The 18,182-nt window shown below is 30.0% G+C and overlaps 1 protein-coding gene across 4 annotated transcripts in view; it reads right to left on the bottom strand.

The window, feature by feature from the left end:
* LOC126894059 (uncharacterized) overlaps positions 1-18,182 on the bottom strand; it is a 27,924-nt gene that overhangs the window by 9,310 nt on the left and 432 nt on the right. The window contains exons 1-3 of one of the 4 annotated variants that reach the window (XM_050664714.1): positions 15,008-15,917; positions 11,938-12,847; positions 11,646-11,882 (exon numbers count right to left, since the gene is read on the bottom strand). The exons of 1 other annotated variant lie outside the window; for it this stretch is intronic. In XM_050664714.1, coding sequence (XP_050520671.1) covers positions 11,962-12,847; positions 15,008-15,846 — 1,725 coding nt within the window. In that variant the 5' untranslated portion in view covers positions 15,847-15,917 and the 3' untranslated portion in view covers positions 11,646-11,882; positions 11,938-11,961. Of the gene's footprint in view, positions 1-1,327; positions 1,681-11,645; positions 11,883-11,937; positions 12,848-15,007; positions 15,918-18,182 lie in introns of those variants that run through there. 2 more of the 4 variants (XM_050664715.1, XM_050664713.1) reach the window with 2 other exon arrangements.

Here is an 18,182-nt window from a genome sequence, read left to right as displayed (position 1 = left end):
GGAAATACTGACACTTTTAAATATATCTTAAATTAAAGCTTATGTAATATACTTTAATGTGAAAAAAAAAAATTTGACCTCTGGATTTGTCTTCATGGTAAAAATGACTACCGTATGCAAAAATTTGCTATTTTTGTGTTAAAATGCTGGGTTTTGTATTAAGTCGAGAAAAATAACTTTGAAATTTGAACTAGCTTAAATAGCCAATTTTTCAACCGACGGAAGCAACGTACGGTTGCCGAGTTGGTAAAATTTATGTTTTACACGCTTGGGGTACGAGGTTCCAACCCGCGTATGGCAATGAATTTTTTGCATTTTTTCTTAATTCTTTTTAAGTTAGTATAAATTTTAACTCGTTTGATTTTTATCACATTTAGATTCAATAACTTCAATAAAGATCAAGGATCCCATCACTTTAGTCGCCCCTTGCAAGAAGAAATTTCTTATTCGTATTAAAATTATTTTACTATATTTTAAGTTTTCGCTTCGATGCAAAGCCGAGAAGATATTTTTTTGTGACTATCATTTATTTTCTCTGCTCTAACTTGACCTACTTTTTTCAACAATACGTCAAATTACTACAATTCGTATCTAGTTGAAGATATTACTCTCAAAAATTGAAAAAAAAATTCTAATTTATCAATTAAACAGTTAGTTATTACATCGTCTCCATAAAGACAATTAAAATCATTAATTTCTAATGTTTTCAAAATATTTATTAACGAATGAAGTTTGATATGATAGGTTTCAACTACAAAATTAAATCATTTTACTTTGTAATTTAATAATTTTATTACTCTGTTTGTGTGTGCTACTATTAGACTATAATATTCAAATTTTTTTCTAACGTGTTGCTATATAAATCATTTCTAAAAAAAATGATTGTTTTTTCTCCTGAATTAACAATTGATTTTTACAAATATAATCAAATTTTATAATAAACTCAATTGAGTAAATCTTTTTAACAACTTTGTTTTGATTGGTACATTTAGTTAAAGTAAATCATTAAAATTAATTAAGTTCTCAATATTTCAATTATAGAATCTTTTCAACAAACAACAAAAGTTCCTAGGAAATTATTACTATTACTTCTATTTAAGTTATCTATTACCNTACTTTATATCTATGTAGCTTATAAACTTCATAGCATTGTGTAGATATTCAAACATAGACTTCGAATTTTTCACTTCTGTTTCAAGTAACGATACACAACTAATGAAATTTTCAAATAAATTTCTTTTATAAAACTCCAAACATTTATTGATGATAATATTCATGTAATCGAGAAATTTTTTTAGTATTTCAGTGTATTTGAAATTGAGTACACTTATTGTGTAACGATAGTTACATGAGAAATCATCTGGTGTGCAAATTTTCTCCATTTCGGGACAATTTAAAAATTGTTTTAGTTTTAAATTTTGCATTTGATATGATCCAATTTGTGAATGAATGTGTGCCACGACTGTATTGATGTAATTTTTATAACGCTGATTATATTGTCTTTTGGTTTGTACTCCTTCGGCTGGTTGTAACACCAAAACGACAATAGATATTGAAATAAAAGAATAAAATTCCATAGAAAAAAAATTTAGTATTACAAATAACTCGTTTGAAATTTAGGGAGATTTAAAATGAGAATGTGCAAATGTGTTAATCAATTTATATAATTTATTTGACGAAAAAAAAAATGTGTAATGAACATAATTTTTCTTTATAAAGATAAAAATATATATTACAACCCAATATAGTGTGTATTTTTATTTTTCAAATAATTTTTTATGCAATATGTTAATTATTTTATGACTTATAATATTTTTAATTATGTTTATATTTTAGGTTTAGCATTTTATATGATCCAATTCGTAAATGAATGTGTGCCACGACTATTTATGTAATTTTTATAATGCTGATTATATTTTCTTTTTGATTGTACTCCTTCAGCTGGGTTCAATATAAAAATGACAGTAGATATTAAAATAAAAGAATAAAATTCCATTGAAAAAAAAAATTGGATATTACTAATAACTAGTTTAAAACTTAGGGAGATTTAAAATGATCGTGTACAAGCGTTTGAATTAATTGATATAATTTATTTGACGAAAAAAAAATCTGTAATGAATATAATTTTTCTTTATGAAGAAATAATTATATTTCAATCTAATGTAGTGTGTATTTTTATTTTTAAATAATTTTTTATGCAATATGTAAATTATTTTATGATTTATAATATGTAATATGTTGATAATTCTGCTATTGAATTTCTGTGTTATTAATACTAGTTGCTTACAAAAATATTTTCATTATATTTTATTTTATTAGTAATGAGATATAATAATTACTGTTTCAAATAATTTAATTTATAAATACAAAAATTTTTATTAATAATTTTTTATTGCCATTAATCTGATATGTTGTTCTTAAATTTTAAAATAATTGAACATCATTTAAAAATTATTATTTCTATTTCGAATTAATTTATGAATTTCAATATATTAAATATGGTTAAAATGTGTATTTGTATATTTTTATACAATTTATATAATATATAAATTTATCTAGACGAGGGGTCCAGAGTTCCCGTTTCGCTGCGCTACAGTGTCGGTGTGATCAGGCTCTACGAGGCTACGAAATGTCGACACGAGCGCAGTTTCCCTAGCTCGGGGAATCAGGCACGTCCTCAGGTTGCGGATAGAGGAACGGCCTGCAGATATGCAGGTTAACCGCGAAATAAGCAGTCCATTAATTTGGATTGACGAATAAGCGGTAGCGTTTGGGTGCGAACGGAGTTAAACGGCAAAGCAACCAGTGAAGTTAGCCGCTCACTGGCCGGAGGGACTGGCTATGAGGGTAGCCCCCTCAAATCATATTACATTTATGAAAAAAAACCCACCGGTGAAATAGCCGGGAGGTCATTGTCAACGGAATGTCTGGATTCTGGTACGATATTGACGACGGCCACCTCTCTAGATACGTCTCCAAAAATCTCCATTTTGGAGAGATTGCGGAGGGCATCTAAGGGTAGTTCGGCAAGGGTGGGACCTTTTTTTTTTTTTCCTCCCACCGGCGCAACTGTGGACCGCCCTGGAACTACCGTGAGGTATTACTTCAGGGCGGCCCACGCCGTCTCTAAAACTCACACCACCACGTTGTGAATCAGCCCGAAATTAATCAAGAGCTGATTCACAACGTGGTGTGGCCTCCTCCGTTGAAAACGAAGGGGCAAAAATAACTCACAAAAACATAAAACATATAAACACTAGTACCTAAGGCGCCGGCCTAAACCAGCGCCTTAGGTCCTCCTGTACCGGGCGGCGCGGCTGCCTCTGTCTCAGGCGTTCAGCTTCCTCCTTCTTTTTCAAGATGGATTCGGCGAACACCTGGACGAGCCTCCACGCCTCCCGGCTCCTCAACATCAGGTCCACCATGGACCCGACTCGGAACGTGGACCCTAGTTGAGACTCCAAAGAGTCCCGTTCCTGGGCCCACGCCTCGCACCGGAAGAGGGTGTGCAAAGCGCTATCAGCCTCTCCCGGGCGATCCGAACAGTGGTCGCACGTCGGCGCGGCTGCTTTACGAATACGGTGTAAGTACTCGTTAAAGCAGCCGTGGCCGGACATCACTTGGGTGAGACGATAAGTCATCTCACCGTGAGTCCGGTCCACCCACCTGTCCAGCCGATCGGGTCCTATGAGGGACCTGGTCCACTCGCCTCTCGTTTCCTCCGAGAGGCGAGTCCGCCACCGGAACATGGTCATCCGCCTGAGCGCTAGCCGGTCCTCGGGTTCGAGGGACCGGTTTCGCTCTCGGCGGAGCTCATGCCCGGCGGCGCGTTCCTCGGCGAGCAGGTCGGCGGGCGGCAGTGACGACAGGATACCCGCCGCCACTCCGGACACCGTTCGGTACGCCGAAACAGTCCGGATCGCCGCCCGCCTCTGCACCCTGAGCAGGGCTTCACGGTTTTTGGACGAATACTCAAGAGTATCCGCCCAAACCGGGGACCCGTACAGGAGGACTGAGTGTACGACGCTGACTAAAAGTCTGCGCCGCATCTCTCTCGGCCCTCCCAGATTGGGCATGATTCCCGCCAGGCAATTCATGACTTTCTGGGCCCGTTGGGCCGCACGAGTAATGTGCGGCCCGAACTTTAGACGTTTGTCTATGACGAGGCCCAGATAAGTCATGGAGTCCTTAAGCGGGATCTCCACCCCCAGCACGGCGAGCCGTGGAGGAGTGAACTTGTACCTGCCCGTGAACAAGACCGCTTCGGTCTTGTCCAGGGCGAGGCTAAGTCCACTCCCCTCCTGCTGGATCCAGGCGGAGACTGCTCTGAGCGCGCAGTTTGCCCGGGATCCAGCCTCCTCGGACGAGGCGCCATCCGCCACCACCAGCGTGTCGTCCGCGTCGCAGACGACACGCACGTGCGGTGGTAGCGGAACGCGGAACACCGCGTCGTACGCGATGTTCCACAGTAAAGGCCCGAGAACTGACCCTTGCGGGACGCCTCCCGTAACAGGTCGGATTCTCGGGCCCGCGGCGCTCTCGTAAGAGATGACCCGATCGCTAAAGTACGACCGGATCNTAAAGTAACAGGTCGCTAAAGTACGACCGGATCATCCGCCCGAGGTAAGGAGGCACCCGAAACGCGTCTAGCGCTCCAAGGATGTGTGACCATTGCACGGAGTTGAACGCGTTTCGGATGTCCAAGCTCACCGCCACCCTGAAGTCCCTGAAGAGGGTGGCCGCGTCATCCGTCGACCTCCCCCTCCGGAAGCCGAACTGGCCCTCGGACAGTCCGCCGACGTCGGCCAGGTGGGCTTCAAACCGCGTGACGAGCAGCCGCTCGAGGATCTTCCCCAAGTCGTCCAACATGCAAAGCGGTCGGTACGACGAGGGGAGACCCTCGGGCTTGTCACCCTTTCTCAGAAGCACCAGCCTGGCCTTCTTCCACTTCGTGGGGAATTCACCCTCCGAGAGGCAGCGGTTCAGGACGGCGCGTATCCAGTCCGGGGCGAGGTCGTTTACCAACCCCCACACCCGGTTTGGAATCGCGTCAGGGCCGGGAGCTGTGTTCCGGCCCCGTACGCGCGCCACCGCGTCGGCAACCTCCTGGGTGGTGAATTCCTCCACCGACACGTCGTCCCCGAACGCAGGGGGAGGCAGAGGCGGGTGTGTCGGAAAGAGCGTGTCTACCGCCCTTTCCAGCACTTCCGCCTCCAGCTGACCGGAAGCCGGTGAACCGCGGAGCTTCCGCATAACGACCCGGTAGGGTTTCCCCCACGGGTCGTGGTCCACCGACTTCACGAGTTCGGCCCAGCACTTCGCTTTGGCCCGCCTGATGGCGAGCGATCTCGCCGACACTGTAGCGCAGCGAAACGGGCCTTCTCCTTACCCCCACCTTCATAAATCCATTCCTCCATTATCCCCACCATCGAGAGAACACGCTCACTGTATGACACGTCCCTCCCTTCATACCACGCCCACCCATCATACCGTTGGTTGATGAGAGGGTGAGGCGGGGGCACAGAACTCTCTATTTTACCCTACTCATATGTTTTTATTTTTTAACGCCCTCTATATAAGAGGAAATTGTCGATTAAAAAAAAAAGTATGTTGCGTAAGAGGAATACATATATGGATTTCTAAAAAAAATTCTTGTTCATCTATATATTTTTCAAAAAATTATGGTAATTTTAAGTTGAAAATATAAAATCGAAAATTTTAACATAAAAATAACATCTTTTTAACTACGGCAGCCATTTGCACCTAGAAGAGAAGTGTTTTAGTGGATTTTCACCATTTACGGGGAACAAGGGAATTTTTTTTAATTTTTAAGGGTAATATCTTCATTCAGATACAATTTGTGATCTTTTGACGTATCATTGAAAGATATTGGTCCAGTGAGAGGTGAGAAAAAGTGGCAACAGACACACACAAAAAAACATCATAATAAACTTAATACCTTCTCAGCTACGCATTGAAGCAAAAAAGCTTTGATGCAAATTTGTAGTTAATGTTTCATTGTTAGAAAGAAATATTAAATTATTCCAGCAAAAATTCCTATCTCTTTAATTATACCCTGATCACTAGTTTTATAAACTATAAGTATAACACATGAATAAATACTTATTACAGTTATTAAATTTAGTATAAAATTGATATTTAATAATTATAAAAAGTTAAAAAATTGTAAAAATTATAAAAAGTTATTATAAAATGCTCTTGCATTTTATGTGATTCTTTTAATACTAGCCACTCGATTTATATATATTAATATATATATATATATATATAAATTCATATATTTGATAATGTTCTTTTTTTTTGGTGGGATTGTGTTAGTAATGAAACCCTCGAAACATTGACCCAGATATAAAAAGTAACTCAAAATAGAAGGAATTAAGCTTAAGATTACAAGAGTATTAAATATTTTAATACCTGTTAAAACAACTACATTCATACAGATATCATATATTTTATTTTTGTTCTTTCAATAATTATTATATACTTTTTAAGTTACAACATTAGTAATTATAAATTTGATTAATATAGGTGGCTAAAATTAGAAATAAAATTTTTTTAGATACTTTATTATTTAAATCATTATTTGTCATTTTTACCTAAATAAAAATGTATCAAATATGCATATATGTTATAAAGTAACGAATAGGTCTTAAAGTAACCCAGATATTTTAATTTGCTAAAAATGTTATAACTATAAACATTCATATTCAGAAATGTATAATATATTATATATTGTATAATGTAATAGAAATGTATAATGTATAATGCATAATATATCTAGTAAATTTCGGGTTATTAGCTCAATATTTTACTTGAGATAAGTACTTTAATTAAAATATGAACAGTAACTTAATTTCTTAATTACTAAAGTTATTTTCTAAATTGAAAAAAATATGTGTAAATATTTTATTTATTTTTATCTTTTATATTACAATCATATTTAAAATAAGAAATAACTAAAAAAGATTTGCGAATAAACTGATAAAATAAATGCTTTAATAACATTAAAATATTTTTTCGATAAAATATATTTTAACATATTGAGGGTTTAGATACAATTACTACATATAAATTTGTACATGTAAAACACAAGTGTTTTTTTTTATTTTATTTAATCGCTATAGTTAAATGAATTAAACTTAGATATTTATATATGTATGTAATTTTTTTTACAATATGGAACATTTTAAATTGAAATATAGATATACACATAAACGTTTTAACTGTATAAAATAAATTTAAATTCGTGAATTAATACACAAAATAAATAATTATACTTACAGGTCGTTCAATTTTTTTTCGAAATTGGAAAACAGCATTTCTGTTTAATCGAAATAAAATATTAAAAATAAAATTATTATTAACATAATACTATATCAATAAATATATAAGCTAACAAATACTCTAAATTTTCTTTTTATTCAAATTAAATTATATTTAAAAGTAATTGAAGGGGTTTAGAAATTTTATGTAAGCCCTTTTTAGGTATTTATATGGTTTACTCTTCTATTTTCTCTGTGGTATTTTTATACAAACATATTTATAACTTGGTGAATAATGATAATTGATAAAAACAATGATAACCTGAAAATATCATAACTATCTTGTGCGATAGACTATTAAATTGTGTTATGATACCCTCAGCTTAAACTAGGTAACACTAACGTGCCGAGCACAATAAAGGAAGAATTGTCGGTTTGTAGTCAACGGCAATTGACGTTGAGCCGGTTATTAAGCACAAAACAAAATAAGATTACTAATGGCACTAAAAACAATATCAAAATATAATAATTCTTATAGTAGTGAAATAGTGTCATACTAATTTAATTGATATAATAAATATTTATTCATATATTATACTTCTAAATCAAAAAACTACTAATCAGGAATAATGAAAGAAATGGGAATTGGTTTTGATTTTGGTATAATTCACCAACTTCTTATAATTAAACACTAGCTACAGATTTGCATCGAAGCGTTTCTTATGACAGTGATTTTAATCTCTGACAGATATCATCTATAATACAATATATATATTATCTATCTATCTAGCTGTTGTTTATCGTTTTACTTTATATAGTTCAATAGAAAAATATATAAAGTAATTTAGTCATTTTTCCATTTAAACTTATATTTTTCGAGTTATATTACATTTAATATGAGTATTAAAATTTAAAAATAAAAGATACATTTTTTGTTTAAAATTGTCTTCTAAACAACTTTTGTACGAAATTTTTTTTTTGTAAGTTATATATTTCTTGAGAAAATTAAAAAAGCTCATATTTTTGAACTTTTGCAAGGCTGCAAAAAAAAAGCTCAATTCGAATCAATGAGGACTTTTAGTATGTCATTAAACATATCTTAATTTAACTTTTTAAAAAAATAAAATTTGGTTGGGAATTTTAGATGACTATATATGTCATTAGAAATGACATATATAGTAGCAGTTTAATTAGCTGTAGAGAAGAAAAACAGCTAATGAAGATGATTAAATAAAAAAAAAAANTTCCGCCATTTGCCAAAATTACTCCTTCGTTGACTGGCCTATAACATGCAAATAGATTTTTTCTATTACCTTTTTTTGAGATTATTACTAATTTGTAAAAAACGAGTAATTACTTGTATAAAATTGGTTCAGTAAAAGCTGAGAATTTTTATGGACAGATATAAAAAAAATACACAAAATCAATACCTTTTTAGTTTTACATAGAAACTGAAATAAAAAACAATCAAAAAGTTAATTAATATAAAATCAATTGTCAAATTAAGGTGAAACCCAATATAATTTTTTTAGAAATGACATATATAGTAGCAGTTTAATTAGCTGTAGAGAAGAAAAACAGCTAATGAAGATGATTAAATAAAAAAAAAAAAAGTTAATCCACATTATCCGATATAATGACTTTTTAATCAACATCTTCGACGTAAAAATTACAGAGAAGAAACCAAGAAATCACTTAAGGAAACAATATTTCGAAAATATCCTGGAATTCATGAATTGTCTTTTGTTTTAGTGAAGAACTTGGCGTCAAACAGAGAGAAGTGACTTCGAAGACAGGGCATTGCCTTTAATAGATGATGACGATGATAGTAACAGTTTACCAAAAAATTGACATTATTATAGAATGGTAGTAGAAAAAGCTAATAGAGTTAAAAAATGAATGAATAACAGAGTAAAATTGTTCAACTTTGTAGTGAAAATCAAATTTCCATATTAAACCTAACTCGACAATATAGAATTTAAAAATATTAGTAATTAATGATTTTAATTGTTTATATGAAGGTAATTGGTTAAGCAAGTTCTAATTTGATAAAGTGGAAATTATTTTCAAGTTTTAAGGGTAATATCTATGACTAGATACATCATAGCTAGAAACATCATATTCTCTAATCACTCCACTCATCCATCTAAGCATTCTCATCTCTGCTACACTCATTCTCTGCTCTACTTTCTGATCAACCGCCCAACACTTTAAACCATACATCATAGCTGGTCTCACTACAGTCTTGTAGAATTTACCTTTCAGCCTCATTGGAATTCTTTTATCGCATAAGACGCCAGATGCTTCTCTCCACTTCAACTATTTCTGTGTCTCACATCCTCGTCAATACCACCACTCTTTTGCACAACTGACTCTAAATACTTACTGAAGAAGTAAATTTATAAAAGATAAATTGAAATTGAAGTACGATCAAAAGACAGAATAAGTAAAATAGAAAAGGCAAAATTAGCATTCGAAGAAGAAAATGTTTTAATAAAAAAAACTATTAATAAATTTCAGCTGGCAGAAAACGGGTACCAAATTATTTAAATTATTTAATGTTTAATTTTTTTAGTACATTGAATTTTATTCTGATAAAAGTGTAATAACTAGTTTAAGTTCAGACTCTATGCTAAGTAGTAATGAATGAAAATGACCCGAAAAAACCAGAAAAAATAATAAAATCAATCAAATCTACTTTCAAACAAATAAAAGGAGAAAGTAAATTAACGTATTGAATCAATAAAAATATAGGCGACAAAGTAAGTTATTACTTAGACAAAGTGTATTATAATATAACTAAACAGTATGCGTTTGTTGAATATTTCTCTTAGTTGTTTATTAAAATTTTTTGTTTCAAAAGAATTATGTTCTTCTAAAAATGTAAATAATATGAATTAATAAATAATAAATATAATTTATAAATAGAAATGTTGTTTATGGTAAATGTAAATGGTTAAGTAAGAAATCATTTTTGTGGACATAAACAGAATAGCCTATCGTAATTCTATATTATGATAGTGACGATTATATTACGATATATAGGTCGTACGCTTAAATTAAAACAATACCTAGCAAAATATTGTACTCTAGTTTCAATAACAGTATACTTGTATTGAAAATCGATGCCAACTAATTAGTACAATTAGAACTGTATCAGGAACGCTGAAGATTACTCATTTTCCATAACTCACTGTGATGGATAATATAACGCCTTTATCTTTGGAAAGAGAAAAACATTAAGATGGGAGATGTACAAATACTTAAAATCTCCTAGTCTGCCAATTTATGAGGATATTATGAATTTACCTAGTATGGGACTGAAATCATGTAATTTCAATCGGAAAATTATGAATGATCCAGTTATGGTAAAGTGGATTGCTGAATGAAAACATGGATTACTAGTAACCCTTTAAATTATGACCTCGTATCTCAGCCAGAACAGAAATTTCAGATTTATATTTCTCAAGAAAAGAATGGACAACCCTAAATTGCTTTAGGTGTAGCCAAGGAAGATATGATTATCTCATGTCGAAATGGAATTTGGCTCAGAGGGCTCAGTGTGAGTGTCGATACTCAAATCAAATAATGAGCCATATAACTGAAGATTATCCCAATTATTCATTCAATAAAAGTCATCACGGTCTTCACAAATCGAGTGAAGAGGCTGTTGAATGGTTAAACAACCTAGAATTTGAAGTTTAATGATGTCTAGTAAGATAAATATTTAGTCAAATAATCTATCTAAATGACTATTCCATATTAACATTTAAGCCAATATTTTAGAAATCATTGACGATTAAATATATAAAACTGGAGGTGAAATGCAGATCTGTTTTTTTATTTCTAGGCATTATTATTTAACTGTGTTACTCCTCCCGTTTTGTTATATTAAGATAAAATCATTATAAATACTAGTACCAAAGTTTTTAACCAGATATGTCTTTAGATAGATGATTCATAAAATTAATTAAGTAATTTTTAGTGGTTGCTCACTAATTATTTATTATAATGACGCATTGAACTAGGACCGGCGGAATGACAATGCTCTTGCTTGGGGACTCATATTTTAAAGACATTATAACCATAAATTAAATATAAAAAAATTAAATTCTTAAAAATATATATATATAGAAGTCTTTTATTAAAAAAATATAAAGAGGGCCCCGTAAAAACATTTTTTTTTTGGATTTCGTTATATAAAATATATAAAAAATCATTTTTAATGATTGTAAAGTGTGAATTAAATAATTATTTCTGTTAAAAAAAACACAAAATTATACATTTACCCATATTTTATTTTAATGTTATTAAATATAAAAATCAATAATGGTTTTTAACGTTACTATGTCATTAACGATTTACATTTTTTAACTTGGTGAAATTTTTTTAATATTACGTCGTTGCAAATGTACAGGTGAAAATGGTAACAAATACAGTAATTTTACAAAAAAGATACTTTGGTAATAATTAAAGCAAAATAAAAATTTTGTAAATGTTATTAAACTATATGTATGAAGAAATCAAAACATTAATTATTAACAATAATAAAAAAAATAATTTTATGCAATCAACTTTTAAAATTCATTTCAATGGTACCTAGTTTTTATTATTTAATGAAAGTTAAGTAGTTAAATCATNATTTCAATGGTACCTAGTTTTTATTATTTAATGAAAGTTAAGTAGTTAAATCATCCATCAAATCCTTAATAAATGGTATAAGTTTTTCGTCAATTTTTCTACCACTGCAGTTAATTTTATCGAAACCCAGATTTTTATAACAAGTATTATAAACATTTTCACAAAAATTATCAAAATAATAACATGCATTAAGATAAATTTTAATTTGAAATAGAGTATTTGGATCAATTAATATATTTTTTAAAGTCCTAAAATAATTTAATTTTTCGTATTTTTCATAAAAAGGTTCATTAAAAATACAACAAGTGTGCAAATAACTATTGCTGCCTTGTATGTGATAATGAAAGTTATTAAGAAAATTTTGAAAAATTACTTGAAATTTTTGCAATGTTTCATTAATTTTTTCCTTATTATTTTCATTGACAAAATCAATTTTAAAATAATTATTATTCTTCATGAAAATAAGAATTAGTGCAACCCATTCTAATATTCTATGTAAACTAGAATGAGATCTGAAATGAACAACCCATATTGATGATTTATTTAATGTAATCAAAGCATTATACAATCCTATAAGCATTATTTTAGATTTATTGAATGATTTAAATAATTCAATTAAACAACTGTTCTGGTAGTTCAAGGAATCCTTATTACAATAATATAATATAGTAGATAACAGTAAATGATAATTTTTAAGTATTTCGGTGTATCTACATCTTAATAATTGTGACACATGTTCTTTTTTTATTCGAAAATTTAGAAAATTAATTTCATCTTTTATTATGGAATTTACACTACAATTTTTTCTATAATAAACTATATTTATGTGATTCATTGATTCCCAACCAGTTCCTAGACGAAGAATATTGAGTGCTTCAATTCCATCATCTTGTTTTATTTTTGGATCTTTTGGTGGTATAAGTCTATTTTAAACAAAAACTAAATAAATTACACAATAAACTTTATAATATTAAAATTTCTTATTGAGATATTGTTTTATTTTCATTTATATTTATTTTGTAAAAATGGTTAAACATAGAATTTGTATACAATATTAAAATACAAAGGAATTTAAAAAAATGAATTTCAGAAAAGAAATTTATAATTTATAAATTAAAAATTTGTTTAGAGTATTATTATTATTATTATAAATTCATATAAGCTTATTAATACTTTAAAATAAGTGTCATGGATAAGTCTAAATTTTATTATGCACAAATTAGGTATATATTTATATATATAAATATAATAAAACGCAATTTAATAAATAAAATGCTGCTAAAAATTATTCGAAATTACAATACTAACATTATATCACAACAAAATCTTATTAAAAAGTTTTTTTTTCCAAATGTATTATAAAAGAGATATTTCTAAACTAATCTGGAGAAACAATCAATATTTTGTAATATACTTATAATTACTACTATAATTTTATAGATGAAAAGGCGTTAGTAAATAAATTAGTTTAGTTCACAAATTGTTAGAGTATATCTTAAAGAAACAGCAGAGATATTAAATGGAACTCTGGATAATAATTCATGACGGTGTATCATTCTATTTGTCAGTTTGTAGTCCGATAAAATATCAATGGCTTTCCAGCAATCGGCAAGGCTATTCAAATATTGTTAGGAGTAATAATACTAAGATCTACACTCACTTGGTTTTATAAGTTAGAATTCTTAAAAATCGTGTTTTTAGAACTCAATTATCTAAATTATTGATGAGGATGCCAAATTAATGACCCATACTCCATTATTGATCTTATTAGAGCAATATATGATAGGTCGGATTAGTAAATTCCTTACAGTTTTTTTTAAGAAATCCACAAGTGCGCAAAGTTACAGGGTCCCACGTTACACATGGTGATACACGGTGTCCGTCAACATACACCATGTTTATCAGTCGTCGCCTTACTAGAGTATTTGTAGTTTGACTGTCCAACACCGCGTGTCATACGCCACGAATCAACCGATTAGCAACAGCGGACGTCGCTATTAACGCTTCTGATTTTTTGGACATCTGAGGACCATGACGGACACCGCGTTGCCAAAACTAGCAAAATTCTCACAATATTATGCGATGATTTCAATTTATTGTGTTAGTCTTTTCGATTCTATTTTAAAATAATCTTTTGTTATTCATCTATAATAAACAACCCACGAGTGTCTATCAAAAACAGTAGGGTCAAGAGGGGTAATTGTGAATATGAGTAATTGTAAATGAGGCTGGTATTCTAAAAAAATAAATAAATTACAACCACCGAACTCTATAAAATTATCATTTAATATTTTTTCTCCCATGAATCATATTTATTACAGCATTTTAGAGGTTATGTCATTTGTATTATTATTTAGAAAAAGTGCACTGAAAAAACATTCATTTACATTTACCCCAATATCAAAGGGGTAATGGTAAATGTCTATGATAATTGTAAATTACGCTTTTTTAGATTTGAAATTAAAAATTTACTAAAACTATATTTATTATGTCCACTAGTACATATGTATAATAATATAATAAATGTTTATGTAAATAAACATTTACAATTACTACATCTAACCCTAACTCCCGTTAAAAATAATAAAAAAAAAATTAACATTACCTGTTTATAAAACTTATAATACATGATTTATTTCAAAACAATTTTTTTTCTTATTACACAGCAAAAAAAAAATGTATTGACATATAATTAGTAAAATTTATACTTAATATATTTGTATTACGTTAATTGCAGAATATAGGACATCGTGTCATTCATATTATAGTATGTTTGGTCATTTTTTAGAAAAATGATATGTTCAAATTCNTATTACACAGCAAAAAAAAAATGTATTGACATATAATTAGTAAAATTTATACTTAATATATTTGTATTACGTTAATTGCAGAATATAGGACATCGTGTCATTCATATTATAGTATGTTTGGTATTTAAAATATAAGTTATTTACATTTTATATGAAAATATAAAATCTCANTCATAAATAAATCTAAGCTATAAATGAAAATATCTCATATTTAAAATATAAGTTATTTACATTTTATATGAAAATATAAAATCTAAAAGTAAAAATTCTTACTGAGGTGTTTTTGGATTAAGAAAATGTTCAAAGCCAAGATTTTTATACCACATTTTTATAGTTTCGATATAGAGTGAATTAAGTTTATTACATGTATAATAGACGATTTCAAAGCTAGTTTCGTTAGAGCATTCTTCGATTTGATTTTTTTTCAAATCAGTTTTTATAGTAGTGTCAATGATTAGACTATTTTGAAAAAGATTGTTTACTACTTTTAATGCCACTTCATAAAAACTTTTAAAATTCTCAAATTGCGTTATGGAGACTTTAAGATTTGGTAAGATATTAATGTCAACAACATAGGCGGCATTTAATTCTTTGACGAATTGTTGAAGAAAGTCAATTTCATCAATTATTGGATGCGGCGCGAGTCCTTCGAGAAACAAATACTTTATATCTATGTAGCTTATAAACTTCATAGCATTGTAGAGTTTTTCAAACATAGTCTTGGAATTTTTCACTTCTACTTCAAGTAATGATACACAATTAATAAAATTTTCTACTAAATTTCTCTTATGAAATTGTTTACATTCATCAATGATAATATTCATGTAATCGAGAAATTTTTTTAGTATTTCAGTGTACTTGTAATTGAGTACACTTATTGTGTACCGATAGTTACGTGAGAAATCATCTTTTTTGCAATTTTCCTCTATTTTGGGATAATTTAAAAATTGTTTTAGTTTCAGGTTTAGCATTTGATTTACTCCAATTTTTGAATGAATGTGAGTTACGACTGTGTTGATGTAATTTTTATAAAGCTGATTATATTTTACTCCTTCGGCTGGATTCAACACGAAAATTACAATAGATATTAAAATAAAAGAATAAAATTCCATTGAAAAATAATTTAATATTACAAATAACTCGTTTGAAACTTAGGGATATTTAAAATGAATTTGTGCAAATGTGTTTATTAATTTATGTAATTTGTTTGCCAGAAAAAAAATGTGCATCGAATATAATTTTTCTTTGTTATGATAAAAATATATTATATAAATCTATTTTAGTGTGTATTTTTATTTGTTGAATAATTTTTTATGTAATATGCAAATTATATAATGACTAAGTCATTGGGACAAATTTTTACTTTTTTAAATTATAGTACGTACCATAAGCTTTAGTTTGACATATGTTTAAAGGACACAGTATTTTTGGAACTTTTATAAAATTTAAGTTGAAAAAATTGAGTTTTGTAAAAATTTGCTATTTTGAATCCATTATTGTGGGCAGGTAAAGAGTAAGAATTTCAAAAAAAAGATATCAATTAAAGTAAAATTACCTAACGATTATATTTAAAAAGAACGTAAGAGTTGAGAAAAAGTGGTAAATTAGTTGTCATAAAAAATAGAAAATACACAGTATAGTAATATTAATACTTTCTCAGCTTCTCATTGAAGATAAGAATGATATTTGTAGCTGTAATAATATAGTTGTTTGGTTAAATTTCAGATAAGTGGACACTTTATGATCTTAAGCCTAATCTCTTTTTTTAGGAGTTGCCTTTTATATTGAGGTCAGTGTTCCTTTACTAACAATCCCAAAGAAACGAAATATTAGGAAATGTATGAATTTATGTATAATTTTTAATTTACCAAGAATTCAGAGCACTCTCCAACAAAATCGAATTTTGCTCTATGTAGCTTCAGTTTTACAAAAGTACTTATATTAATTTTACTTGTTATATTATTATTTATATCTAGTACTTTTACTTACCTTTGAGTAAGTTTAAGTGAGCATTTACTCAATAATTAGTAGTACTTAGGATTGAATGAAATATATAGATCTGATCGTCTGACCAAAACACAAAAATCCTAAATCTCAAACAGCATTTTTAAAAAAATAATGATATAATAATATTTTTATAACATTTGTAACGTGACAAAAGAACCTATTTATTTTCTGTCAATTGTATATATATGAAGAGTGAATGTGTTAAACGTTCTAAGTGCCAAAAAAGTGAAAATTGTTTTTTTTCTGATTTATGTTCTATGTGCCAAAGGCCACAATCTTGTATGTGTTTCAAATGTCAATTAAATTTTTTACTTGTACAAAATTGCATTCATAGATGGTGTTCGTTGTGTGAGGCATGCCCATGTTACCATTATTTTTTGTGTTTTCTGAATAAATATGTTTTTGGCACATAGAGCGTTTGATACATTCATTCTTCATATACAGAGTGATTTTTTGATCATAACCCACTCAATTACTTACAGAATAATAATAAATTAAACATTTTTTTTTCGATTATCTTTAGTTACACATCATTCTTAAATTATTAACTATGTAATACTTTTTAAGTTCATCCTTTATGCCTGGTAAAACTTTGTTTTTTTAAATGGGAACACATATTTTGAATTTAATAAAATCAATTAGCTACCTGTATTTGTAATCCCTTGTGTATTATACCTATACAGAGTGGCCCACCACTCACTGACAACTTAAATAACTTTTGATCCAGTTAATATTTTTAGCTGATTTTTTTTTTAAATAATAGTTATACGTTAGGTCCATAGCTATATCTCAATAATTAATTTTTTTACATTTTATTAAAAATATTATTTATTTTTAAATTTTAAATAAAATGTAAAAAAAAAATCTAAGATAGCTATTTTGTAGAGTAGAATTTAAGAAAAATTTTAGTAAAAAAATATCTTATTAATATTCAGTAGTAAATATTCTGTAGCGTTTTGAAGTTTGTGAAAATTTGAATTTTCATGTATTATTTTACGGTATTAAACATTGAAATACGTATTGAGAAAAGGACAGAAGAAAACGCTATCTTTTCAATATACTTTTGAATGACAGTGATAAGTAATAATTGCCTTATCTAATTTCTTATCATGGTATTAATGCCCAGTTTGTAATGTATATACATTATCATCATATGTATACACAGTAATCATGAAAAGATAGCGTTTTCTTCTATCCTTTTCTCAATACGTATTTAAATGTTTAATACCGTAAAATAATAGTGAATAAGTGCATTTATTATCAAATATCCTAACAAGGAATATTTTATAATAATATGATTACAATGACGAGAATGTAAGAGAGAGGTTATCCATATTATGATAGACGCTATCATAATATGGAATTACGATAGGCTATTCTGTTTATGTCCACAAAAATGATTTCTTACTTAACCATTTACATTTACCATAAACAACATTTC

The sequence above is a fragment of the Daktulosphaira vitifoliae genome, unplaced genomic scaffold (assembly GCF_025091365.1).
Source record: "Daktulosphaira vitifoliae isolate Bord-2020 unplaced genomic scaffold, ASM2509136v1 Scaffold_1, whole genome shotgun sequence".
Classification (NCBI taxonomy): domain Eukaryota; kingdom Metazoa; phylum Arthropoda; class Insecta; order Hemiptera; family Phylloxeridae; genus Daktulosphaira; species Daktulosphaira vitifoliae.
The sequence above is the reverse complement of the archived record's forward strand: the minus strand, read 5'-3'. Positions and strand labels throughout refer to the sequence as shown.